This window comes from Hippoglossus stenolepis, chromosome 19, assembly GCF_022539355.2.
Source record: "Hippoglossus stenolepis isolate QCI-W04-F060 chromosome 19, HSTE1.2, whole genome shotgun sequence".
Taxonomy (NCBI): Eukaryota; Metazoa; Chordata; class Actinopteri; order Pleuronectiformes; family Pleuronectidae; genus Hippoglossus; species Hippoglossus stenolepis.
Genome location: NC_061501.1, coordinates 304228 through 331036, shown reverse-complemented (window position 1 = coordinate 331036; position 26809 = coordinate 304228). Strand labels below are relative to the sequence as shown.

General features: G+C 39.0%; 1 protein-coding gene across 1 annotated transcript; it reads left to right on the top strand.

Moving 5' to 3' along the window:
• Nucleotides 1-600: 600 nt before the first annotated feature.
• Nucleotides 601-25553, top strand: rsu1 (Ras suppressor protein 1). The gene is made up of 8 exons (XM_035142193.2): nt 601-897; nt 1084-1134; nt 2469-2589; nt 10549-10667; nt 12482-12564; nt 14235-14349; nt 17299-17431; nt 25037-25553. The coding sequence occupies exons 1-8, from the start codon at nt 789-791 to the stop codon at nt 25137-25139; spliced, it is 834 nt and encodes a 277-aa protein (XP_034998084.1). The 5' UTR covers nt 601-788; the 3' UTR covers nt 25140-25553.
• Nucleotides 25554-26809: the final 1256 nt, after the last annotated feature.

The window sequence follows — 26809 nt, the reverse complement described above, 5'->3', positions numbered from 1 at the left end:
TGTAAAAAACATACATTTTACTTCATATTGTGTGTATTTAAATTCGCTTCAATTTTCCAATATATATTTTTTTTCTTGTTTGTAAAGTCTCTGAGGTGTAAATGAAGTTGATTAAAAAAAAAATTAAACAACCTCCTTGGAACTGAAGTTGTATGTATGTATGTATGTATGTATGTATGTATGTATGTATGTATGTATGTATGTATGTTTGTATGTATGTATGTTTGTATGTATGTATGTTTGTATGTATTTTTGGGATATATTTATTTTCAGTCACTTCCACGGTTCCTGTGACTGACAGTGTATCGGACCAATAACAGATCAGCAGAGCCACCCCACAGATAAGCTCCGCCTCGTGAACGTTTACCGTAATGGCCAAACTCTATAAACTGAGAAACACAAAGTAAAATTGAGAAGCTGAAAGCAATCTGCACTTCAAACTGTAACGCTGAGTCATATACTAAAATTCAGTAATTTGGAGTTGCAGTTTGTAGGATTTGTTTGCGGCCAGACCTTGAGACGAGCTGTCTGTATGACGAGAAGATGCAGCTGAACATTTTTTATACAATCTTTGGGCTGAGCCCCTCGAGGAACAGGAAGTATCCTATTATGGAAGAGTGGCTCTCGCTCTAACTTCCGGTAGGGTGTGAGCTTTATACGAATGGTCTATGTGGAATTTGTGAGCTAATATTTGTCTTTTTCTGTACTCTTTCCAAACGGTAAGACTGCGCAGTCCGTTACTCTGTGCGAAGCACGGATTTTCCAACCTCACGCGTGTTTCCAGAAAAATGTCCAAGTCTTTGAAGAAGATAGTGGAGGAGAGTCGGGACAAGAACATCCCAGAAGTGGAGATGTGCGACAGAGGTATTTCGAGCATGCTGGACATCCCAGGACTGTGTAAGTGAATGTCTTCTAAATATAAATGTGCTGCTGCTCTTTCAATACTGGTTGAGTCGATTATAATGATCGTATATTCCTAATTAAAATACTACATACCATCAAGATACACGAGTAAACAAACGGAAGTGTTCATCAATGGTGCAGGTCAGTGCTGTATTGACTTGATGTCCCACTTTGTTTCAGTTACTTTGTCCAACATCACTCAGCTGGTCCTCAGCCACAACAAGCTGGCAGGTAAGCTCCTCCCTCCAGTTTGAGACTTTAAGGTTCATATAGTTCGATTGGTTTACTACAGTCACAGTCTGTGACAGTCACATTTGTTTATGTTGTAATTAGGGCAGCTCATGTCCTTATGTCATAGTTTTTGTATTTCATATGAAGCGGGGAAGTGTTTGCGTAATGACTTTTCAGAAAGAGTTCATTGCAATAAAGTGATGCAGCAGAGATCACTCCTGATCCATCAACTCACTTCATACTAACATTTGTGTTAATTGTTTGATGAAAGAATACAACGAGTTGTGTATGAACATAATTTGCATGGCATTCAAATATAGAACGGGAAGGATAATTATAAAAAAGTCTATAATTAAACTATACAATTAGAAACATTAATACATTCATATTTCACTACAAGCTCTGCTTTCCTGGTAAATAAGTAAAAGAACTGAGGAACAATTAGTTACAGCTACAATTGACTACACAAAAAATATTATCTATAGAAACAGATTCAGGAGGTGTATTAATAAACCTGTTTTCATCTCTACCCTCTGAAAAAAATCTAAAGGATTGTTGTGGTGTACTTAGGATTTATAAACATTTTTTTTTAGATAGATGCACCCTTTCATCAGTGCTTGCTGATTCAGTGACTTTTACTTTCAGATGTGTTTTTAATGTGCTGCTGGAGCTGAACAGATTGCACACATCTAACTGTTTATTCATAGTCCAGATCTGACAATGAGGTAACGTAATTGGCTTAGGGATCTGAAGACACTAGGACTGCTTATGTACTGCTTCACTGCTTCCACTGTGGTCATCACAGGTGTCTCAGGTGATCTGACCCTAAGTGGAAAGCTCATTGACGATTAAATTGATATCCAATCACTGACCTGAGGAGCTGGCTTTACTGTGCTGTGCCATGCGTTTATGAAGGGGTTGTTTAGTTTCCCCAATGTATTGGGGTTTTCAACAAACTCCACATCCCAGTACATTTCAAGCCTACCAACACACTGATGCAGAAACTGGTTCACCCCAAAGACAAAACACCGAGACATAAGCAGAGCAACGCAGTTTATGAGGATTGCAGAGCCCATTGATCTTTGTCCCTCTCTGCTGCCACAAACCGTGGTTGAATAAAACTGTAGTTGGTCGTAAATGGAGAGGCTGCAATGTTTGCTGTTCAAATGTCAACCTGTAGAAGCTGGGCCAACACAGCACCTAATGTTATTATTACTTACATGTGGTTTGTCAAAAGATTGCAGCTAATGATAATTACATGTTAGTCAGGAATTGGGACTGTTTGTGTGTCTGACATGCTTGTTATTTCTCTCCTCTGTGACGGTGTTTTCCAGCGGTCCCTGCTAACATTTCTGAGCTGAAGAACCTTGAGGTTTTAAACATGTTCAACAACCAGATTGAAGAGCTGCCAACTCAGATCAGCAGTCTTCAGAAGTTGAAACACCTCAACCTCGGGTATGTTCCACTCTTTTGTTCACGCAACAAGCTCTACTCTCTCTGCAGTGTCTCTCCCCATGGAAACCCAAAATGAAGAGTTATTCATTTGTGTATATAACACAAAATATAATCAGATCCAACTACAAAATGATGTGGAAGTGTACTTGTATTTACAAATGTGTGTTTTTAGTGTACAAGCAGGATATTTTGAAGACAAAGGGATTAGGAGGCCAGCCTTGGTGTGTATTGATCCACAAACAAACATCATCTGACTAGTGTAAGCCTCATACTGGTATTCAGTCTGTGCATTCACTTTCCATCATATGTGTCTTTTCCTTTTGGTTGTGTGCATTTGTCATTTGTCAGTGGACTTGTCTCACATAATATAACTGACATAGAGTTGACATTGAAATAGAACGTACAGCTCATTCATGCTTGTTGTATTGTAGGTGTAGAGTAAAGTTGGGATCTGACTTTTGAAAAAGTTTCTTATTATTCTTTATTTTTCTCACTTTCAATAGAAAAGACCAAAACCTACAATGTGTTTAGATAAAGGGTATACCTCAAACAATGTAGCTTGTCTGAAGTGTCTTCTGACAGCTCTACACTGGCCACTGTGTGAATTGTGCAAGATTGTCGGGTTGTTCGTATTGGTTCTAAAAGTTTTCACTTGCAGTCCACCGATACCAACACTCAAAAGGTGTGGCGGGAGATGTTACAGATTAAGTTCGGTGATCTGTGAATCTTTGATTTGCACACGTCAAAATTGCTAGAAATAATTGTGTATGTAATGATGGAATTGGTCTTAAAAATCCTAATATTACATTATTAAATATCCATCTTGAGTGATCCGTTTAAGAGTGGATAGCTACAATGAAGAGGCTTTGAGATCTCATCGCAGAGATGATGCAGTGTTCTGTGTTGCAAATGTGTCCTGGGCCACATTAAAGGACTGCCTACTTAACTGTCATCCTCTGCATAAGCAGAATTACGTACTTATTTGTACTACAGCAGTTGGTTATCAAATTGTGAAAGATGGCTATTCACATTTCACAATGTCTGATATTTCAATAAGCCCTCAGAGACATGGTTTTGTTTGTCTGTAACATACCAAAGAAAAGACCCAGTCATTATAGTTTTTATTTCTACTTCTATTCCTTTTAATTTCCAGCAGTCTAGTCGCAGTTAGTGCATTGCTGCCTCCCACCTGTAAATGCAACAACACATTTGGTCTTTGCTAATGGAAATAATGTATGTGTTTATTTGTACATAGAGTGGGGATGCAAGTGGTCATGTGAGATCCATTTGAAGACACATTCTAATAACAGGTATGAACTGTCCACTTGTGCCTGTGATTAGTCCATTTTCATGTTAATGCAAAGTATGAATAGGGCCAGACAGCTTGAGAGAGAGATAAGTTTAAACCCTATTTACTTTTACACCGCCATACTCCTAGCAATCACAGTGTGAAGCTGGAGCCCAATAGATTTTAATTTCGGCCCTAAATAATTCTCCACTTGAGTCGACTGTAACTACCAACTAAATATCCGTAAAGTAGACAGCAATATTATAATATTGTATTTTCACTGAACTAAGTTTTGTATTTTATCTTGAACAAAGTAAACATCTGTTTCAGAAAAGGGGTGAGTTAAAACTCAGAGATCGTTGCATAAGAATTGAAGCAAACTCCAGGTTTTTGATTCAAAAATCCATTTTTGCTCAAATCGGAGTCCGTTTCTATGGCCACATACGTCATGAAACTAACCTGCTTACCAGCAGTTTTCCTTAAAGTAACTCAAGTTTCCCCTTCTCTTCAGCTGAAGCACACAGGCTGAAGGAGGTATCTGACATGGCGTGAAAGACCCTTTCAGTCAGATACACAATATGCTACAATTATTTCTTATTGACCCATCACCTACCCAGTGTCAAATATGAACTAATTCACTCTGTATTTCAATGAAGTATTCTATGTTTCCTGCAAGTGCAAATGCAGGACAGTATCTTATATTTTTATATTCAGACCAGTAATATAATCCACCAGTTGCGCCTTACCCACTTTATACAGAGGTTCCAGCAGTTGTATTTCACTGATTCTTGATACAAAACAGGATCCAATATTGAAAAAATAAAACCTGAAGCTCAGACAAATAAACTACATGGATGTATCTACCATGTACTAAACTACTGAGCTATGCTTTGATACAACCTCCCAACTTTTCTCTTTTTTAACAAAATGTGTTTTTTGCCTTGTCAACACCATCAGACACCAAAACCACAAATATATTTTCACTCGCATTATGCTAGACCTATAAAGTGTGTCTATGTATCTTCACCATTATGTGTGTGTAAGCACTATGTTCCCTCAATTAAACCCTGATAGAGTTGATGACTGTCAATTCACAAAAGCAATAAAAAAAAATATTTAGTATTTACATATTATGAGACAAACTAATAATCTATTTCTATATTTATACCTTCCCATTGAATTTCAACTCTGTTATTTGCCTGTCACCACCGTCAGAAAGGAAATCTGACAGAGTTGACATCTGGCGGTGTTGACATAATTGGCATTTTGTTCACAAAACAAATGGAGTTCATGTAGCGGCCATTTTCTTTTCAGCTTTGTGCTACATGCTAACAGAACCTACTTGAATGATTGAACCCTTCTCTGCAGACATGCTGTTTTAGATGTAGTAGGAAGACAGTAAGTGTCATCGATTTTTTCATAATTTTGTCATCATAATTATTAAATTAAATTGAAGGACCTAATTGTGTTGAATACATTCTATTATTAATCCCTCATAACATCTACAATTGGAAATATTTTCATTTTTAAACCCCACAGCAGTTTCAACTGCTGGATGTGTGGTGTCACATGTCTCAAGAATCTGTGATTTATTTTTGCCACTTTTGCATCTGCAGCCTTAGTGTCAATTCTTCAAGTACATCTTGTACATCTGGTTCACAGGGAGCTACAGGAACAACATCAATTCATTTAACATTGCAGGTCTACTTAGCTGCATTGCTACTCTTATCTTAAAGAGATACCTTGTGTTGTGGTTGAGGGGGCTCTCTTTGTAGAATACATCTCTTTCGTGCTCCTGAACACATCGTAAGTGATGTACTCTGGGATCATCTGGTGTTTTTCAACAGCATCCACCCTCTCCCAGGCGACCCAGCAGAGTTCAACAGACATTGACTTGTGTGCAGGTGACATATGCTCCTTCTCAAGGATGTCCTCTCCTGACTCAGAGCCATCTGAAGGCTTTCTCTACTGTGTCTGTGATGTTTGTGATGGCTCTTCTCCCCTGCATCTTGGTGATACCAGTGCACTTCTGGCTTGCAAAATGTCTGCATCTGACATTCTTTTTCCTGTGGGATTCCTCCAAATGGTCTTGCTATGGGACTGTCAGTTTCAACAAGATGTTTTTAGTTACTTTTGAGACCAGGAAAATGTTTGGCCTCAGGGTGGTCGAAACAATGTGCCTAGGGAACCTCAGCTGTTTATCCAAGTACATAGATGACTGCCAGTCATGTGCAGTTGCCAGGTCAGATACCTGGCTCCAGGGGTATTTAACAGCTTTTTGTCTGCAGCTTTTTTCCAGCCTTTGAGCAGCAGTTAAGAAAGTGCTCCAATGTCCCCTTGCCTGATAAATGAACGTAGAAACCTCAGAGAAAGCCACATGTGAGGGATCCCTCTCCCAGGATGGACAGAAGTGCAATAGATGCCACGCTTAATAGGGAAACATCAGAAAGATAATGGTATTTACAGCATTGATTAGAATAAACAGTTTGTAGCATAATGGAAGGTAAATTAATTGATGGATTATTGTCAGTAATGGTCGAGTATCTGAGTAGACATATTGTATATCAAGCAGTCTTGTAATCATATTCCACGGTCAGCAGCCACCTCGATCAGGATCCACCATCAGCTGCCACCACGATCGTAAACTAATTATAATCACCTGTTCTGAAACCAAAATGTCAGGTTTAACTTAATCCTCTTAACCCTGTTTTCTAAAACATGCCCTGTGTTATTCATCATTGACAGCAAAGTTACCATTTAGGCTAATAGTTTGGCTGATAATGGCTGGCAGTTTGAAAATTTGGCTCACTCATGAGCGATGTCAGATTAAACTAGGAAACAAACACTGAATCTAAGGGGTTCCAAGATGGCTGCGTAGCAATTGGATGCATTGAATCTCCTGAATAATTCCCTTAATTCCTTACCCTGACCAACTAAAGAAAGGAAACAACTCTTGCTGCTAATTTGAAAATCAACACATTTTAACTAGAAATGCCAAGCCGCCAGCGTCGGCCATGGCTAACACTGACTCATTTTTGGCAAACACTGACCGAATCAACAGAATCCAAGCCTTAGATTAAAAACATCACTGTCAGCCATGCTCTGGAACAGCATCATAAAGAGATTGAAGACAAACAGACCAACCACATAGACAGTCTCGAGTTTTTACAACAAGACCTCTCTGATTTATAAAAAACAAAAAAGACAGAAGATACAGGGACTTGATTGAGATTGAACAGGGTCACCTTGCACTCCAGCATCGAGGTGATGTAGGTAGTCTCCCCCAGGCCATTGTGATCCGCCCGCTCTGTTTTCTCAGTATGAGAGGTAGTGTCCAGGTTCAGTTGAAGGCTGAATACTACCAGGAAAAAACATCGCCCAGATGTTATCTCATAGCCTCTTTTCGACCCGGAGAGTTATCCTCAACTTTTAAAGCCTACCAAGCACCCAGTTATTTAACCTTGGCCTCTGATTATGGCCAAAGCAGTGACCACTGCGAGGACCCTATTTAAATTATTGAATTATTATTTTTCTTCCGTCTTAGTAATGAATCGCATATTGGTGGCTTAAACATTGAACATTTCAGTACAGGTCTGGCCTGTCTGGTAGATTGCCAAGGGTGTGCACTAAATACGGCATAGTTAGCTGTTGTAATGAGTTGTTGTAGTTCTACCATACTTCCCTCTTTGTGTGGTCCCCGTACTACTCAATTTAAACAGGGGCCAACAAGCCTTCTATGTAAAAATAAAAAAGTGCACTTTCTCTGAGAGTATATTGTTTGGTGTTGAGGTTATTTGTAATTTATTTTTTGTTTTGGGAAAATTATATACAATAATATTTTATGTTACATTTATGTTACATCAATTAGTCTAGTGGGACGGCATTGCATAGTTAAAAAGCCAACAAGGATGGATGAGTCAGGGTTAGTTTGGTTACTGAAGAGGTAACAGTTCCCTCTCTTTGGTGCACTTATTAGTACTGTTCTTCCAATATACTTTTTTTCTCTGCTCAACCTAATGTTTTTCCACTTTGTCAATACATATTTGCCCCAAATGTGCACTTTTGGGATGTGAGAACAATAATTCTCATGTGAGGGATTCATCTCCCAGGATGGACAAAAGTGCAATAGATTGTTTAAAGTGTAGCAGAGCACGTCAACAAAATAACAATATTTAAAACATTAATGGGAAAAGGTCATGTTAAACATAAATGGAGAGTCAATCAATGGTTTAAATATTTATGCAGAAGAAAATGTCAGACAGAGATGGTAATTTTAATGATAACGCTATTGAAGAAGTCAAGTCGGTAATGTTTTGATGAGAAATTAATGTGATGAATACAGATGAGGGAGAGACGGAAAGAGACGTTCTGCCCCTGAAAATCTAAGCCTATAGCAGCAATCCTTAAGTGATATTAATTTACCAAAATAGGCAATCATGTGTAGTGGTTTTAACTTTAAGAATAAGGAACACAGGGGTGATCTGTGCTCCTTGTATAATGATATAGTAAGTGTTGAAGGCAGTAAGCCTTAACATAAGTGTAAAGAAAAGAAACATATCAACTGGCCTGATTGGAACAAGTATGGGAAGGGAGTGTCGTCATAAAGCCTGTGAACCTTTTAAATCATGGGATATGGCAGGTAGTCCCAGACAAGGGTGCTCAAGTATAAGAAGCTCACTATTGTAAGATACAATGTGCCATTTGTTTAATAAATTTAAGCAAGCCATGAGGGCTATTTCTCTGGCTAAGAAGCTGCTAAGTAACAATGTTGTCAATTTCTGGAGAATTATTAACAACTGTATAACATCTTTAACATGTACTGTACAAGGAATCTCTGAAAAAGACAGCATTGCTGAGTTATGGTGACAGTATTATAGTACCCCATTCAACTGTGTCAAATCGGATCTGTATTAGGTGGTGTGATGGAAATCTGGAAATACAAGAGGCTGGAACACCAAAGTTATCTACGTGTATTTTAATAGGGGCTTTCTGCAGAAAGGATCAACACAGAGAGTCACAGGGATCTCAGAGTGAAGATGGAGAACAGTCAAATGCAAGGATCTTATATAGGAGAACTAAAGCTGTTTGCCTGAGCCAGTTCAGACTGGTTCTGTAGGCGCAGTTTGAGACAGGAATTAATACACAGGAAACTGTGGTTTAGATCATATTGCTGCTTAACACCTAATTGATTTAAAGAGGGGTACCCAAATACCTCCAGATTTGGGGTTTACTGGTATGCCCACTAGATTATGAAAGTGCATGATGTTTCATTGCCCCATACTGCCATTCTTTTTAATCTATTAATTAATTATTTGTCCAAGCAATTGATAGCCTGGAATACAAGATACATTATAGGGGAATCCTCTCGATAACAATATTGCGTATACTGGTAACCTTGTGGTCTTTAGTAAGGAGCTGCTTGAGACCTGCGCTATTTTGACTATTTAAGGCCAATTCAGGCTTCTGCGTTGCAGCCACGCTGTAGCCTACGCGTAGACATGTACCCAACGCAGACCCCTACGCCGTACCCTGATGTGCACCTCCCCAAAAATGTAATTACACGTCGAGCCGACGCAAACCGTAAGAGCTGTGATTGGTCCGCCTTTTAGCATCACATTTGCGGCAGAGTCGCTGCCCTTTTTGAATTGATTTGAAGGAACGAACCCGGATAATGTCTTTCTTTTCTTCATTGCAGTTCTTGAATTGAAAATGAATTGCTCTTCAACATCTATCACCTCCAACTACAACATGATCTGCTTGTAACACTCGCCATTGTTCTGAAGTAGACAGATGCCAGAGAATTTGTAAATATGCGGGCCAGAAACTGGAAGTAACTCAACACCAGAATAGAAATTCTACTGCCACTAGGGTTTCGGCGGTGTAATTATAGCGCGACTCACAAACACCTACGCACAACTATGAATCCTCACAATGGCATTGGCCCTGTGTGTACGTGCGTACCTACGGTGTAGCTTCGATACAGAAGAATGAATTGGACTTTACTCCGAGTGTGGTGGTGAATATGATATCAAATGCAATGATACAAAGACTGTTGACAATTATCTTTATTCATTAATAACATAATATATCTCGGTCATTTATTATCACAGATTAAATGACATATGATGATTTCGATTTAGTGAGTGTATCGATGGAGTGATGTCTGTGTTCAGGCCATCATAGAGAACCTGTACTATGAAGCAGATTCTCAACTGTCTCAGTAAGCCTTGAGTTTACCTTCCACACTTTATTCAGTGTTATAATCTCTCCCTCTATTTAATTAAAGCTGTTTTAAAACCAGTAAATGCATAAAAAGCCTTGAATAGCAAAACAATTCCACTTATTCATAAAAATATCTTTCTCAATTCCTGTTACTTTACGATAAAATGTTTTGTTCCTGTCAGAATCCTATTGAATAATTACTTTTTTTTCTCTAATCTGATTGGCCATTGACCGGTTTTGATCCGAACATTAAATTTAACCTGCTTTGCAGCAGGTTAGAGTTGCAGCAAAAGTTGTCATTGTGGTTTAAGTGAACCAGCTTCAATTATACGTTCAGTCATCTAATGGCCCTCAGGTTAATAGTTGAGAAGCAAATGGTTAAAATAAAAGGCAACTTTATTGTGGTTGGTTTGTGTATGAAATTAATGTTTGGCATGTGTGTGTTACAGCATGAACCGTCTCAGCGGTTTGCCGAGAGGATTTGGTTCACTGCCAGCTCTGGAAGTGTTGGACCTTACCTACAACAACCTGAACCAGAGCTCACTACCTGGAAACTTCTTCTATCTCAGTAAGTACACAGCGCCAGTCGTTATCACCCAAAGTTCTCTTGAAATACCATTCAGTGTTTTCTACGTGTATAGCACCTCTTTTTCATCCTGAGATATAGTTTTTTTTTTTTTCATTTTTCATCTGTCGTGTGTTAGAAACATAATCGACCCACTCGCTGGTGGTGTATCCTCCATAGGAGCTCCTGTTGTTTTCTCACATGGGCGCATCTGGAGTTTGTACTGGCTGAAGAAACTCTGGAGAAAGTTTGGAGCCAGGGTTCAGTGCATGATTGAATTAAATACAGATATGTACAAAGTCAGTGCGCTCAAATATATGAATTATATCTATGGTGCTAAACGTATACAGAACTGAAGTTACATCTAGGTAGTAACAACTGTTTTTTAAAACAGCATAAACTGCTTTTGCAACATGACCAATCATATTACCAGAGTACAGATTAAAAGGGATCCCACTGATGGAAATTCTGGTAAAATTCAAATTTGTATTGTGGTCTTTATTCCGCCACACCACATGTCCACACATTGGCAATAATGAAAAAGTGGTCTGCACTCGATTCGGAGTTATGGATAACATAACACTGATCCATCCTGTCACTATATCAAGCTTCTCGCTGGTTACAAGGATACCCACTGAACCAAACTGCACAAACTTAAGTTTTCTAACACAGTAAGATGACAAACATATTTATTATTTCCCTAAAAATGAACAAAAGTTATAGGCCCATAAGAGATCAACGGAACAGAACTTAACTTTGTAAATTTCAACCAAACATAACTGAACAAACTCATCTGACCTGAACAAAGTCAAAACAGACCTAACCAACTGCAAACAAATGGGAACATATATAATGACTGATTAGGCCATCTAAAAAACAAAAGAGGCTAAGGCAAAGAGAAACACTAATAGCTAAACTACAAAAGAACAGTGAAGTCGGCATAAACATTAAACCAATGAACCAAAGCCAAGTCACAGCAAACTAATATATTCTAAAGAAATAAACAAATCCTACATTATAAACCCAAATCAACCTCGCCTATAATGTGGCAAGCACATGGATGGTACAGTCCTACTATCCACTTCCTGTATTTAATGCCCTGCTTCAGTGAGTGCATCCTTTTGCTTCAGCATGATGAGATGTCCCTCCAACTGCAGCAGCCAGCAGCACCACCCTCACTGGTAACAATAGAGTGTATATAAAAAGCTGGTATCTGAGGAAAATTAGAGCTTAAGGTAATCTTAATGATACATCTAAAGTATGACTGTATATAAGATAACTAATTGTGCACACTACAAACAGGAAGCAATGTTCTGTCAACTAATCTGAATGTAAAATAAATAAGGTCAAAAGGTAAACTAAATTAGTAAACAAATATATGTAAACTATAACTAAAATGAGTGCAGGAGGGTTACCCACATATAAAGTCCCTGTGTGGCAGCAAGTGCTGCCATCACAACCGGCAACAATACAGACTAAATAGACTATATAGCATCTGGTTAACAGACTTTAATGGATTGGGTTTTACTTTGAGCATGAGGAAGAGGGGCCTTGCCAGAGTCGACATTGGTCTGTGTATTATGGATTTTAGATTGAAAGATCAATAGAGCTCTACAACAGAAGCAGCTTTTTAGATGTATGTTGTAACAGTTAAAAGAGACAACTTTGTTACTTCTTTGTGAAATACTTTTTTCCACACAGAGAAGGCTGACTCTTTTTTTCCACTGCACATTGACAAACGCGCCCATCAAACCCGGCACTGTCATTAATTGGGTTTGACTGGTGGTATTGCTCTAACAGAAATATTTGTTTTTCAGCCACTCTTCGTGCTCTCTATCTGAGTGACAACGACTTTGAGGTCCTGCCTGCTGACATCGGGAAGCTGACAAAGTTGCAAATAGTAAGTTATTGTTGACAGAATACAAAAGGGTGGAACTCAACAGCAAGGTCACAATCCATTGCTCCGACAGTCTATGCATACTATAGTGATCCTGTTGTTAGATGTTGGACATCTGATGCTATTTTGTAAAGAGATAAGATAAACCCTGTTAATATCACTAGACAAAAGAGTTGTTAATCTCAATTTTGGTCTTTATTCAAATGAGCAAGCAGGCTCTGTCAAACACTCATATAATAGAATTTAATTAGAAACTAAGCTTTGAGGCAACTTTTTCCATTTACGCTTCACATTTGAATCAATGAGTTATGTGTAATTAGGTGAGGTAAATTTTCATCATCAACAATGGTTGATAATGGGGCTTTCTAGTCACGGTGCTACTCGTGTGGCGACCTGTAGCCTGTAGCTGAATTTTTTTAATTTTTTAATTTATGATGTTGTCAGAGTGACCCTACTTGGTCCACAACTACATGAAAGACTTTGACCTGAGTAGTTCAAGACTGGAGCCAACAGGTCAAGGTCATGTGACCTCCCGCTTTTGTGAACACGATAAACCAGGAATGCCCAGAGTGAATTTCAGCACATTTGCCACAAACATTCACTTGGACTCAAGGATGACCTGATTAGAATTTTTTGGTAATAGGTCAAGGTCACTACCACAGGAACGATCTGGGGAAAAAAACATTTACGGAGACAGAAACTGCACTGGTTGGCCAAGGCATACATCCGCGGTGCGCAATTTCTAGTTTTTAGATTGAATTGTATCCAACACTAAAGGAATGATGATCCCAACAAAACAAATAGCCTTCCAATTCATAAATGTTTAGATCATCCAGACCTACGAATAATAAAAATGTGTTTATTAACAGATTGAGATTTTGTGTTTTCTTGACTGAGGAGCCCTATTCATACCCAATATTAACATTCATCTCCGGTGATCTGATCACAAGTGGACACCTCCAAGAACGCATGTGAACCCAGGATGCCGGTGGTCGAGGACGCATGTAGCCACATTCTATTAATTTGAACACAAATGGGTTTTGGGCCATATTGAAGAACACTCCACTCAGCTAACGTCATATGACCCACTAAAGTTTCAAGTATTTTTTACACTTGTCTGTGTTTCACATACATTGATATATTTGTGGCCTAAGAGATTTGCACTGACCACTACAAATTGATCTTCAATTATATTACCATTTCAAATATGTTGGAGTTTTGTTCAGCACATTGATTATTTCTGTCCCTCCTGGCCCTGTTGTCTCACACCTTACCTATCACTCCAACACACATTGTATTTTTAACGGATTTTTGTAATTATATGGTTATAATTCTCATGTTGAGTTTTTCAAGAGCCAGAGTTGTTGTGAGGATATCAAGGAAAACCATGTTTGGACTCTACTAAATTTGTTTGCTCTCATCATTGCAACTGAAAGTGAATTGTCAGTAATTTAAGATTAAACTACAAGAAAATAGAGAAAGAAAATATACTTGCAAGATAACAGGAAAAATCAATGGATTTAGATTTTATCATGAGTTAAAAAGTAACTCAGTACGTAAATTGAGTCAGAATGTGTTTTTACTGTATGTGCCTTTAACAAATTCATGATGCGTGATGATGATTAATTTTCCGTGTGTTGTTTTCTGCTTCTATTTTTCTTTCCTTTTTCCAGCTGAGTCTGAGGGATAATGATCTGACCTCATTGCCTAAGGAGATTGGGGAGTTGGCCCAACTCAAAGAGCTTCACATCCAGGGCAACAGACTCACCGTCCTTCCCCCTGAACTTGGTACTGGCAACACATGAGCACACACACACACACACATACAGTATGTGCATGCACACATGCATATGTAGGTCCGACTGCTATAGTATCAGTATGTGGATGTGGAGTACAGTCAAAATTCAAAATTTCCCCCTGATATCTTATATAATTATGCCTATGATATCAATATCAATAATCCATCAATTCATTTACCTTCCATTATGCTACAAACTGTTTATTCTAATCAAGGCCACAAATACCCGGCGCAAATACCCTTAGCTAGCCGGTGTTATTGTGAATGAATTGTACCTTAATTAAACTAGTTTATTGTAACTAGTTTATTGTCACAGTGATTAGCTTCCAAATGCTACCCAGATTTTTTTCATTGTCTTTCAAGATGGCTTCACACTTACTGAAGACTAAAATTTACAATTGTTATGGCAATGAAGACACCATTGTGCATTCAACCAGACATCGATCCCCACACATATGGACAACCATTACATCTTTGACACAGGCCAGATGAGACATTTGCTGCCACCACATACAGCACCACACCTACAAAGCCACAACATGGATGATGACGAGGAGCTGCCATGTACAGAAGACCATGCACTCTTATCTACTGGTAACCAGGCTTATTGATCACAATCACAATGGGTGGTAGGAGACCACCAAAGAAGAAATATGGCAGGAAAGAGAGTAACTCTACCAATTGCACGACACCCTGCTGTCCTCAGAAATGCAGAAAATAAGAACAGACCATACAGACTATAAAGGGCCATGTTATAAGAGGGAGTAAATGCAATACTTTTCCCAGCCATCCATACACGTTTAATGATCTCTTAGACAATTTATATAGCAGGTGAGAACAAAGTGTCCATCACCTATTTCAGCCCCATGAACCAAGCAACCAAACACCACCCCCAGATTTGCTGCACATCCAGCCAGTCTTAATAATCCATCAATTCATTGACCTTCCATTATGCTACAAACTGTTTATTCTAACCAATGCTGCAAATACTCTTATCTTTCTGTTGTTCTCCATTACACGTGGCATCTATTGCACTTCTGTCCGTCCTGGGAGAGGGATCCCTCACATGTGGCTCTCTCTGAGGTTTCTACCTTCTTTTTACCCTGTTAAAAGGTTTTTTTTTGTAGTTTTTCCTTACTCTTGTTGAGGGTTAAGGGCAGAGGATGTCACACATGGGCTATACAAATAAAATTAGATTGATTGATGATGTAAAAAAAACATAGCCTAATGTAACACCCGCTCACTTAAAAGTCACTATGATACTACACAATGCTTAGTTGAAAATCAGGAGGCTGTCCAAAAGATTTTGTCTGAGGTGTCTGAAGACAATGTGTCCCAAAGCCTGGGAGGAGTTCCACCTATAGCAGCTGACATGGAATTGTTGCTGGTAGCAAGTTTTGGAATAGGCATACCAATCAAAAATCTTGTATGGTGGCTGCCTATGACTACTATAAGTAAAGTGTAGCTCTATCTAACCTGGTATGTTAACTTTATACTGAGTGAGCGTTGATAAACGTTGGCAAACTGTCAAATGCTCAATTTTGAAGGTAGCTGTGCTTGCTAGCTATTAAAATAAATTAAAATAAAATAAAACAACTACCAGCAAATACATCTATTTAACACAACACTACAACAAATAATACAACATTTTTTGATAAAAACAAGCCTAATAAGAAGAATAATACTAATAAGACACCCAGACAGCCATGCACAGCTCACCTGCGCCAGGACACAGACCCAGGTACCACAAAATGCCCGAATCAAGGGGTGCATAGCCCTGCAACAGCGCCACCAAGGCCGGGGAGACACCCAGGCAGCCATGCACAGCACCACTAAGTCCACTTACAGTGTTCATTTTGGGTCTGTAAAATTGTTATTTTTAACAGTTTTTACTGGCTCTGTCAGTAATTTACTGCTATTCTCTGTGTCTCTATCATTCGCGCTGCGCACTGCATCCTGTCATCTCCTCCAGCTCTCCATACATTGACTTAGTTTACAAATCATGTTGTTTTTACCCAGTCTGAAGACTGTGTGTGTGTGTGTGTGTGTGTGTGTGTGTGTGTGTGTGTGTGTGTGTGTGTGTGTGTGTGTGTGTGTGTGTGTGTGTGTGTGTGTGTGTGTGTGTGTGTGTGTGTGTGTGTGTGGAAGAGAGCGAGTGGAGTGTGGTAAAAGATTTGACCCATTTAAGAAAAGTATTGATCATTATGTGATGATCAGTGTTAATATTGTGGCGTCATTCAAACAAATCAATGTTTAAACTCTGGCGGGTCAAAGACGTCACCTGAGTCTGTGAGACAGTAAGAGGGAGAGAGAGAAGTGAGCAGCGGAGTCACGCCCTTGCCGCATGCTTTATTTAATTTCCTCTCTTCCCTCATCTGCTGATTTGTGCAGTGAGATCGACATACAGTGTCAGATTGAGTTGCCATGGCGTGGCGAGAAGGCCAACACAAGATCACATCATGACCAGGAGGCTTCATTTACAACCATTGCATATGCACAAAACAGGAACTGAAAGATGCACACCCCACCTCTCATGCAAGAGTTTGGATATACAAAACAAACTTGATTGGAGAATATGGACAATTGTATGCTAACTCTGACTCGTACAAAAATTTTGGAGACCGTAAACTGGTCATGCAGACGTGAGGTGGTGAATTAAAGCCAGATTATGGATCCACTTTATCATTAGCATTAAACCAGCAGTGTTGTTTGTGCTCATGAGACATAACCGTTACATAAGAACTCAGATATCAGATAAATAGCAGACATGCAGATCTGAGTGATTAACATTTTTGAAATAATATTCTGTGCATGTATCACCAAGTACCGCTTAAGTTTTCCTACCCCGTGTGCGTATGTGTAGACGCTGCACTGGCTACTGGGGACTGGCTAATTATGTCGGCTAATGTTTTTATTTCTGTGTCTCTCTCTGTTTGCAGGTAATCTGGATTTGACTGGTCCTAAACAGGTGTTTAAAGCAGAGAATAATCCCTGGGTCACTCCTATTGCAGACCAGTTCCAGCTGGGTGTCTCTCATGTCTTTGAATATGTTCGCTCAGAGACTTACAAGTAGTAAGTGCTGTGCGCACACACATGCACTTGCATTCACACACACACACACACACACACACACACACACACACACACACACACACACACACACACACACACACACACACACACACACACACACACACACACACAGAGACTATGAGATCTGCATTTGTTCAGATAACTACAAGTCCTGCGGTGAACTGGCTGGATCGACCTCTGTACTATTATTTCATGTGAGCACAAAAACCAAGCCATGAAGTCCAGGGAAATGTTTGTCAAACTTCACAACAGATTAGATGAGGGCAAGGGTATATATACATTCCCGATGTTTCTAAAAGCACAGTGGAGTCAATAATTCTGAGATGAAAAAAGTGAGGGAACGACTAGGGGTCTTCCTAAAGTTTGCCAACGCAGAAGTGACTTTAGGATAAATCCTTTATTAGTCCAGCCAAAGCCTAGACTTTAACCCCATAGACCATCGGTTAAGGGACATGAAGTTTTTCAAATATGCTCCCAATCTTGTCTGATGAGGTCTGCAGAGGACCTGTGAGTAAGAATGGGATGAGCTGGGATAAACCAAATCCAGGTGTGCAAGGACATAGAGGTAATAGAGGCTGCTTTCAAACATGCACTGGACTCCGAAGTTTTTCCGATTTTCTCCGGAGAAGGTGCATGTGTGAGCGCAAATGTCAGAGTGAGATGCTCCGCAGTTTCTGCTGACTCTATCTGCCTGACCTCCTGGTATAAAGTCTGTAGAAGTCCAGGAGAAGTCGATGTGAGAACACAGCAGGGGATCCCCAGCTGGATTCACTGCAAGCAATTGGGGGGTATTGATGACGCTTCTATCGCCCCATAGTCTATTAAACAGGGCTTGGCGCTGCAGCTGATTGGACAATGATATTCAGAGGTAGCAGGCAGGACAAACTGTCTTGATAATTGTATAATTTAATACATTTTTAAAATAATAATGACGATTATAATTATAATTATATCAATTAGGGTATAGTTTGTATTTCCCTTGGAAAATTGAGGCCATAGTTCTTCAATTGTTCTTTGCTTTTAATTTTGAAACAGCTGGTTAATGGTCAACCAACAGCTGGTTACCTAGTCAGTAAATTCTCTCTCATTGCTTTTGAACTGACAGTGTTGTTGTATTGTCACAGGTACGTTCACATTGAATTCAATTTTATTCGTATATCGCTAAATCATCATATACATTATCTTAAGGCCCTTAACATAAAAGTTTGAGACCTTAAAAGTCATAGAGAAACCCAAAAGTTCCCACAATGAGCAAGCACTTTGGCAAATGTGGAGAGAAAAAACTCCCTCATTAACTGGATGAAACCTCTAGCACAGTGGTCACCAACCTTTTCGAGCTCAAGATTACTTTTTAATTCCAAACATCCTGGTAAGTGGAGGAGGCCCTCTCAGTCCTCTTTGTCTCAATTGTTGCTGCAAGGCATTTGAGTACCTGGTTGTGTCTCAATGTATACCTACCTTGGGAAAGACTTATTTTACAACCAGTGAGGATGTGCCTGAATATAAACGCTTCACTTTATCTGTGTATTAACAGGGAAGAGCCTAGATGTCAAATGCAGCAGAGAAATGTTGACTGTACTTGTGTGTGTATCTGTGTATGTGGTCAATTAAGGTAGAGGATATTTACATTTTGACGTTGAAGTTATGAATTATAAAGTACTACAATAGACACATACTGTAAATGCATTTCTCACAGTACTCATGGGTCAGCAGGAAATCGAACTAATCAATGATGAGGGGGGAGGGCTTTACCAGCATTGGCTAAAAGCCCTGGTTGTTTGTCATAAATCTTAATTAGGAACGTTTCCTACTAATTTCCTGTGTTTTTTCTCTGCCACCCCATACTGCCTCCCTTATCTCCACTGTTTCTTCTCCTTCCTAGTAAGATCCCTCTGCCAGTAAGGGAAGCTACTAAATTGCTTGTGAGAGGAAGGCCCCCATCAGACCAATGGCCAGACACACACACATATAAATATATATTTTAACACACACACACACACACACATATACATTTATGCACATGGTTAAAGAAAAGCGAACATCAACTTTCAATCTCTTTACATGTACATACACACAGAACTTTGCTGCAGTTAATTAAGCCGTGAGGAATAGCAGAACTCCATAAAGACATCATCTGGAATTTGAATCCATTCGACTATATTCTTCTACATTTAATTGCCCCAAACATTTCATCTCTTGAGCTGCACTTTAACACACACACAAAAAATGGATAATCCCTATCTTGATATGCAGCTAGATCTGTGTATTATTTGTATAAAAGCATGAAATAACCATTTTAGTCACAATGAGCAGAATGATGGATGATGTTGTCCATCTGCACTACTATCCTTGTATCTTCACTAGGGAGGACCCTATTTATTCAAAGATCACTTGACTCTATAGTCACCTGGTATTTCCTTAAAGCTCTTTGAATTAAGTCAATCAATTTACAATCTTGTTGGCAACGTAGTCTGGTACTCAGTAGGGCACATAAGTTTGCCAATGCTGAAGAATCCTAGACATGACTGCGTAGCTCATATCTGCACCAAATTGTACAATCTCAACACCATAAATGTGTTACTTCTTTACATCAAGATCCATACAGTATTTCCTGAGAGAGTGATGAAAAAGTTAAATAATGCCATAACATAAGCAACATTCAAAGGAGAAGTTTCTCCACATCTAACTTAAAATGTATAGCTTACACATCAGTAAATTGTTTTTCATTTTCTCATTGTGTCACCACATGCCTCTCACCCATGTCACTTAACCTAGGATGACAGAAATGTTTTAACAATATACATAAATGTGTCACCCAGTAATATATCATATTATCATACACATTTATTTATATATATACATTTGTACAAAACAAACTGAAAAATATACATATGCAGAGAGGAAAACATTTTTTTAATTCAATCCATTTTCCTGTTAACATTGCCAAATATGGTCAGTACCTTTCTTGCCGAAGTATTAAAAGCTGTATCTTGTTTATTAGGTTCAAATTCAGGGTCTTTCTTTGTCTCTCTCAATACTATTAGGTCATCCGTCATTTCACAGTATCTCTTAATTTCATTCCACACCTCAAGTGTATTTCTAGTTAATGTATTGTCAGTTATTTGTGTCCTCCATTCATTTTCTTTCCTGAATTATTTGTTTTTTATTGAGACACGACAAATGTTCTTCTCTTGGGCGGCTGTGGCTGAGGGGAAGAGCGGTCGTCCTCCAACCTGAAGGTCGGCAGTTCGATACCCAGTCTTCCCCATCTGCATGCCGAAGTGTCCTTGGGCAAGATGCTGAGCCCCGAATTGCCCCTCATAGAACAAGAAAGTGCTGCTAATAGATGCACTGTATGAATGTGTGTGTGTGAATGGGTGAATGTACAACTGTACTGTAAAGAGCTTTGAGTGGTCATCCAGACTAGAAAAGCGCTATATAAATACAAAACCATTTACCATTTACCATTCTCTATTAGCCTCCACCGAGCTTCAGAATTGTCATTTAACCAATTGCGTATGAATTGCATTTGGGCAGCGTAATAATAATGGTCATATACACTCAATGGCCACTTTATTAGGTACACCTTGCTAGTACCGGGTTGGACCCCCTTTTGCCTTCAGAACTGCCTTAATTCTTCGTAGCATAGATTCAACAAGGCGTGGCGTTTAAACAATGCTCAATTGGTACTAAGGGGCCCAAAGTGTGCCAAGAAAGTATCCCCCACACCATTACACCACCACCACCAGCCTGAACCGTTGATACAAGGCAGGATGGATCCATGCTTTCATGTTGTTTATGCCAAATTCTGACCCTACCATCTGAATGTCGCAGCTGAAATTGAGACTCATCAGACCAGGCAACATTTTCCCAATCTTCTATTGTCCAATTTTGGAGAGCCTGTGCGAATTGTAGCCTCAGTTTCCTGTTCTTAGCTGACAGGAGTGGCACCCGGTGTGGTCTTCTGCTGCTGTAGCCCATCTGCTTCAAGGTTCGACGTGTTGTGCGTTCAGAGATGGTATTCTGCATACCTTGGTTGTAACAAGTGGTTACTTGACCTACTGCCTTTCTATCATCTCGAACTACTCTGCCCATTCTCCTCTGACCTCTGACATCAACAAGGCATTTTCGTCCACACAACTGCCGCTCACTGGATATTTTCTCTTTTTCGGACCATTCTCTGTAAACCCTAGAGATGGTTGTGCGTGAAAATCCCAGTAGATCAGCAGTTTTGAAATACTCAGATCAGCCCGTCTGGCACCAGCAACCATGCCACGTTCAAAGTCACTTATATCCCGTGAAAAACAAAAAAGGGGCGGGAATTGCATCTATTCTTCTGCCCAATGATAGTGGAGTTCTCCACCAATTGAGGTCCTGCCTGATCTGTACTTCCAGACAGTTGAAGTTCAATTGATATAGTAACTTAATATTCTTTGGCATCACAGTTCCTAAGTACTTGACTCTATCCTTATCCCATTACCATGAGTATTCTTTTTTCAGTTCTCTACAGGCAGGAGCTCCTAGCGTCATTGCCTTACACTTCTGCATATTCAGCTTATATCCTGTCCAATTACTTTTGAGGTACTACTAGCACTGTTTCTGCCATCCAGCTGGTCCTATTACAAGAGGATAGTGATGACCACAGCACTGTTTTTTTATACTTTTCTTCATTGAATAAGATTTGGTTCAGGTCATCACCTAATCAGTACCTCATTAAGTAGAATCAGGTCTGCCTGTATTGGAATTCAACAGACACTGGAATGGAATGGCTGCCATACACGTAGAGATGTTGATTTAAGAAAAATTTGGAGTGGTCTCTTAATTTTTTTCCAGAGCTGTATTTGTGTGGTAAACAACTGACACATATTAAGTGTAATGCAATAATTTTTCTAACAATATTTATTTTTACTTTTCACATTGAACTGCAAGGATTTTAAATACTTTTTTATTTTAGAAAAATAAGTGTAACGTGATATCTCAAGAATGCCTTGAGGGAATTTCCTGAAATTTGGTACAAATATTCACTTGGACTCAAGAAGGTCAAGGTCACATGACTTTGAGTTATTTTGAACTCAATATATCAGCAATGCCCAAAGGGAATTTCATTACATGTGTCACAAACATTTACTTGGGCTCAAGCATGATCACATTTTTTAACTTGTGAATGCATTATCTCCGAAACACCGGGAGGGAATTCTCACTCTTTTGACACAAACATTCACTTGAGCTTGGATTTCATCTTGGTAGCCCAAGGTCAAAGGTCACGATGGCCTCACAAAGTATGTTTTTCTTGAACATGATGTCTTGATATCAGCTTGAGGGAATTTCTTCAACTTTTGATCAGTTGTCACTTGGACTCAAAAATGAAGTGATTATATTTTAGTCGTCAAAAGTCTTTTTAATTCACCCATTATCTACTTACCACTATTCCGATGGTCAAGTGTTAAACTGAAAATGCCTCCATACTGGTCTTGTGGTGTCATCCAAGTGTCTGTAAGCCAAACATTCATATTGGAATCGAACAGCGTAATTTACACCATGTGTTTAGCCTAACTGAACTCCAAAAGTGTTTTGTGGACTCAAACACTTCACCCACCCCTCCATCGACATAGTGGTGAGTAGATAATGGGTGAATTTTAATTTTTCTGTGAACTATCCCTTTAAAAGGACTGCACACAATCATTAAGTACAGTCCTGATGTCCTCCAGCAGCTCTGTACTCTGTTCAATAAACCATACCCTCTCTATTTCACATGGACTCATGTGAAATGACATATCATATGCATATCATATGTTACAAATATATGTGTGAGGTATTCATGTTAATAAGCCTACACACGTGTATCCATTAATAAATGTTTTATTTATGCTAACATTTGCTCATTATCATTTACACAAATTCCATATGTGGCTGATAGGAATAAGAAATTTGTTTTGCAAGTACCATCTTTGGTAATTTAATGAAGTAGGGTTTTTTAGCCTGGTAATGGTGCTGGATGAAAAGGTTAATGGATCATCAAGGCGATTATCATCCTCAACCTGGGATTGAATTAAACTAATTTCATGGCAATCCATCCAACATTTGTTAATAATACATTTAATTCAAAACCAATGTCGATCTCATAGTGCTGAAGGGATCATCATGGTGATAAAATACAGCTATTTTATGGCCAGTTAGGTGGAGCCTAGGAAATAAAACAAGATGGCTCAGGATAATATATCACATACCATAGTGTCCTGGCATTTAGTTGAGTACAGAGCCTGACAGAAAATACAGTAGTCATAAAAGTCAAAAAGGACATAAATTGTCTTCTCTTGAATAACAGTTTATCCACTGGGGTTATGCCTGTCACTCCTTCCCTCGGTTTGTCTCTGCTGTAGGCATTTGATGGGTGGCAGACATTAGGGTGTTGGCAGCATTTCATTCCCAGTTGGCATGCTGTGTTGACATTAAATGGAGGAAGAGAGATGAGAGGATACAAGACATTTTACTCAAACCAACATTTTTCCAGCACTGTGGGTTTGTAAGATCCTCAGTGTCTGTGTCTGTCATAGGCTACCTTTGGGGACAAAATCCTGAACAGTGTTTTTCTTAGGTTCTTGGGAGCTTACGCCCATGCCGCACTGGGTGCATGTGGAGCGCATGACAGATGCATCGTTGATCTGCTGCTTCTGACATTCCTCTGTTTACACAGGAAGCATATCTGCTGCATACCTGGGTGTGAGTGGGCATTTCCACTAAGCCAAGAGTCAAATTTTCATCTGTAGTCCCTGTCTAGTTGTGAAGTTGGCTGCCTAAAATCAATAACAAGTTACATGTTCAACAATTATCTTGATTTACACAATATCAATAAAGTGAAAGCAAAATATGGAGATAAACAGCATAAACAGAAGATATACATGGGCAGCAGCAAAGCAAAAAATGATGATTCACTGAAGTAAAACAAACATACAAACACCAGCAAGGACTGACATGAAAACAAGGTCAATTAGAAACCAGCCTTGCTAAACAAATGAACAATAACATATAAGACTACATAAGAACAGAGAGTAAAAACAGACAGAGATAGAGACAGATATGAGCAGATTGACAACAGTAGCACTAAGATCTATCACAGTAGCAGCATCGTTGGTGTTTAGAACACACAAGGCATGCGATGTTTAGTCGACCAGATCACTGGAAGTCCCCACTGATTCTCTCAAAGCCTGTACTTTACTTTGATGGCAGCAATGTCTAATGTACATCAGTGATACATTGTTAGATAGAAATCTCTTTTTAGAACTACATGACCAAGAAGCCCAACCAAAAACTCCACAAAGTTTGGTCTCATATGAGAGGTTTCTTGAAGCTCCTTGTATGAAAGGGGAAAGATTGCCAGTGATTAAATTCATCATCGACAAAAATTGTAAATTTTTAGTCCCTTTAAATAGCCCAATCACCCATTTGTTCCAATTTCTATTGTCATGAATATTGCAGGCTTAGAAAGTCAGTGTTCCTCTGTGATGTTTAACCATACAGGCTTGTCCATGTGTTCTAGTGTATACTGAAAGACGTTTCTCCTCTCCTCTCTTCTTCTCTTCTCAGTCTCTATGGCAGACACATGCAAGCCAACCCTGAACCTCCGAAGAAGAGCAATGATAAAAGTAAGAAGATAAGCCGCAAACCACTGGCTGCCAAGAACAAGTGAAGAGCAGACATAAAATGACCATGAATGCTTGCTCAGCTAGCTAAACTTGCTTCCCTTTTTTGTATTCTGTTTCTTGATATGAAATGTTCATGGTTTGGACAGTATTTCTTTTAACTTTTAACAGTTTTGGTGATGGTGGATTGTTACTTAATGTGTTGGTCGTCCCAGATGGTAAACAGAGGCGTTATTTTTATGTTCTACAAGCATATCGAAAACCTATATGTAGCTTATTTAGACATCATATCAGATACTGTATACCAAACAGTTTGATTACTGTATTACCCTATGATATTTTTTAGTATTAAAAACTGTCTATCACATTTCAGCCTTATGCAAAAATTAACGAATGTAATCAATTAAAAACATTTGTCATGATCTTACCACATTAAAATAAAACGATATAATCTTCTCTTACATAAGTAATTTAAGATAAATATACAATACAATAATGGCCTATAAGCTGTAAGCTTTCTCTGTGCTCCACCCATGTATATGCTTTGCATATAACTGAAATGTGAACCTCTTTATTCAATCTAGGGCAGTATGAAATTGCATATTTCTTATGAACCTTTTATTGGATCCCAGAGATACCTAGAATCATTCACTGACTGGTAGAATTTAAGAATTCTGCGAGTTCAAGTATATATTTTTACAAAGTTCTAGATTCTGCTGAAAAAAAGGGTTAAACTACCACTGTGTGGATCTTGAAGGTAAATTGGTAATCAAGAGGTTACATGTACAGTGGCGAGGAAAAAGTAAGTGAATCCATTTTATTACCTATTTTTGCATGAATTGGTCATAAAATGTCATGTGATCTGCATTTAAGTCATAAGTATACACAAACACAAAGTGCTCAGCCTAATAACAAAAACAATTCAAATTTTCATGTTTTTATTGAATACATCCATCAAACATTCTCAGTCCTAGTGGAAATTAACTGAACCCTTTGATTTAATATCTGGTCGAACAGCCTTTGGCAGCAATAACCTTACAAGCACTTCCTGGAGCTGCAGATAACACATGCAAATGGAGTAATTTTTGACCATTTTTTCCTAATGGAACTGATTCAGTTCAGCCATATTCTTAGGATGTCTGGTAAACGGCTCTGTCAAGGTTATTATACAGCAACTCTATTTGGTTAAGGTCTGGGCTCGGACCACACCACTCCTAGAGGCGTATTTTCTTTTTTTTAAACCAATCATATCGTAGCTTTACTTTATTAATTAGGGTCATTCTCCTGCTGCATCACCCAACGTCTGCTGGGCTTCAGCTGGCAGTAGAGATGAAACAGTTACCGGTTTTAGGATTAACCACGGTGAAATTCCCAGTGGTTAGTATTAACGTGTGAAATGTAAATTATCATTATAATTACCACGATGTAAAGCTCATATTAAAAACTGTCCAGCAGCAACTACATTGATCAACGGTGTCCCACATACAGGCATTCTGGCGCAGCATGTGACGTGGGTTTGTTATGCAACTGTGAGTGTGTGTGTGAAGTTTACTTTGGGTTTGTCTGCTTCGCTTTTGAGTTTAGGAGACACATATTTTAAACACATTGAAAAAATATTTTGCGTGCGGGTACTTCATCTGCCACACGACGTGAGGCGAGATGTGACGCACACAGCCAGGTCATCAGGGTTAAAGTGACCAGAAAGATCCGGATTTGT

Coding starts and splice junctions, on each gene's coding strand:
- rsu1 (XM_035142193.2), top strand. CDS start 789: ATGTCCAAGTCTTTGAAGAAGATAGTGGAGGAGAGTCGGGACAAGAAC. Junction 1,135..2,468: donor CAGCCACAACAAGCTGGCAG/GTAAGCTCCTCC, acceptor GGTGTTTTCCAG/CGGTCCCTGCTAACATTTCT. Junction 17,432..25,036: donor CGCTCAGAGACTTACAAGTA/GTAAGTGCTGTG, acceptor TTCTCTTCTCAG/TCTCTATGGCAGACACATGC.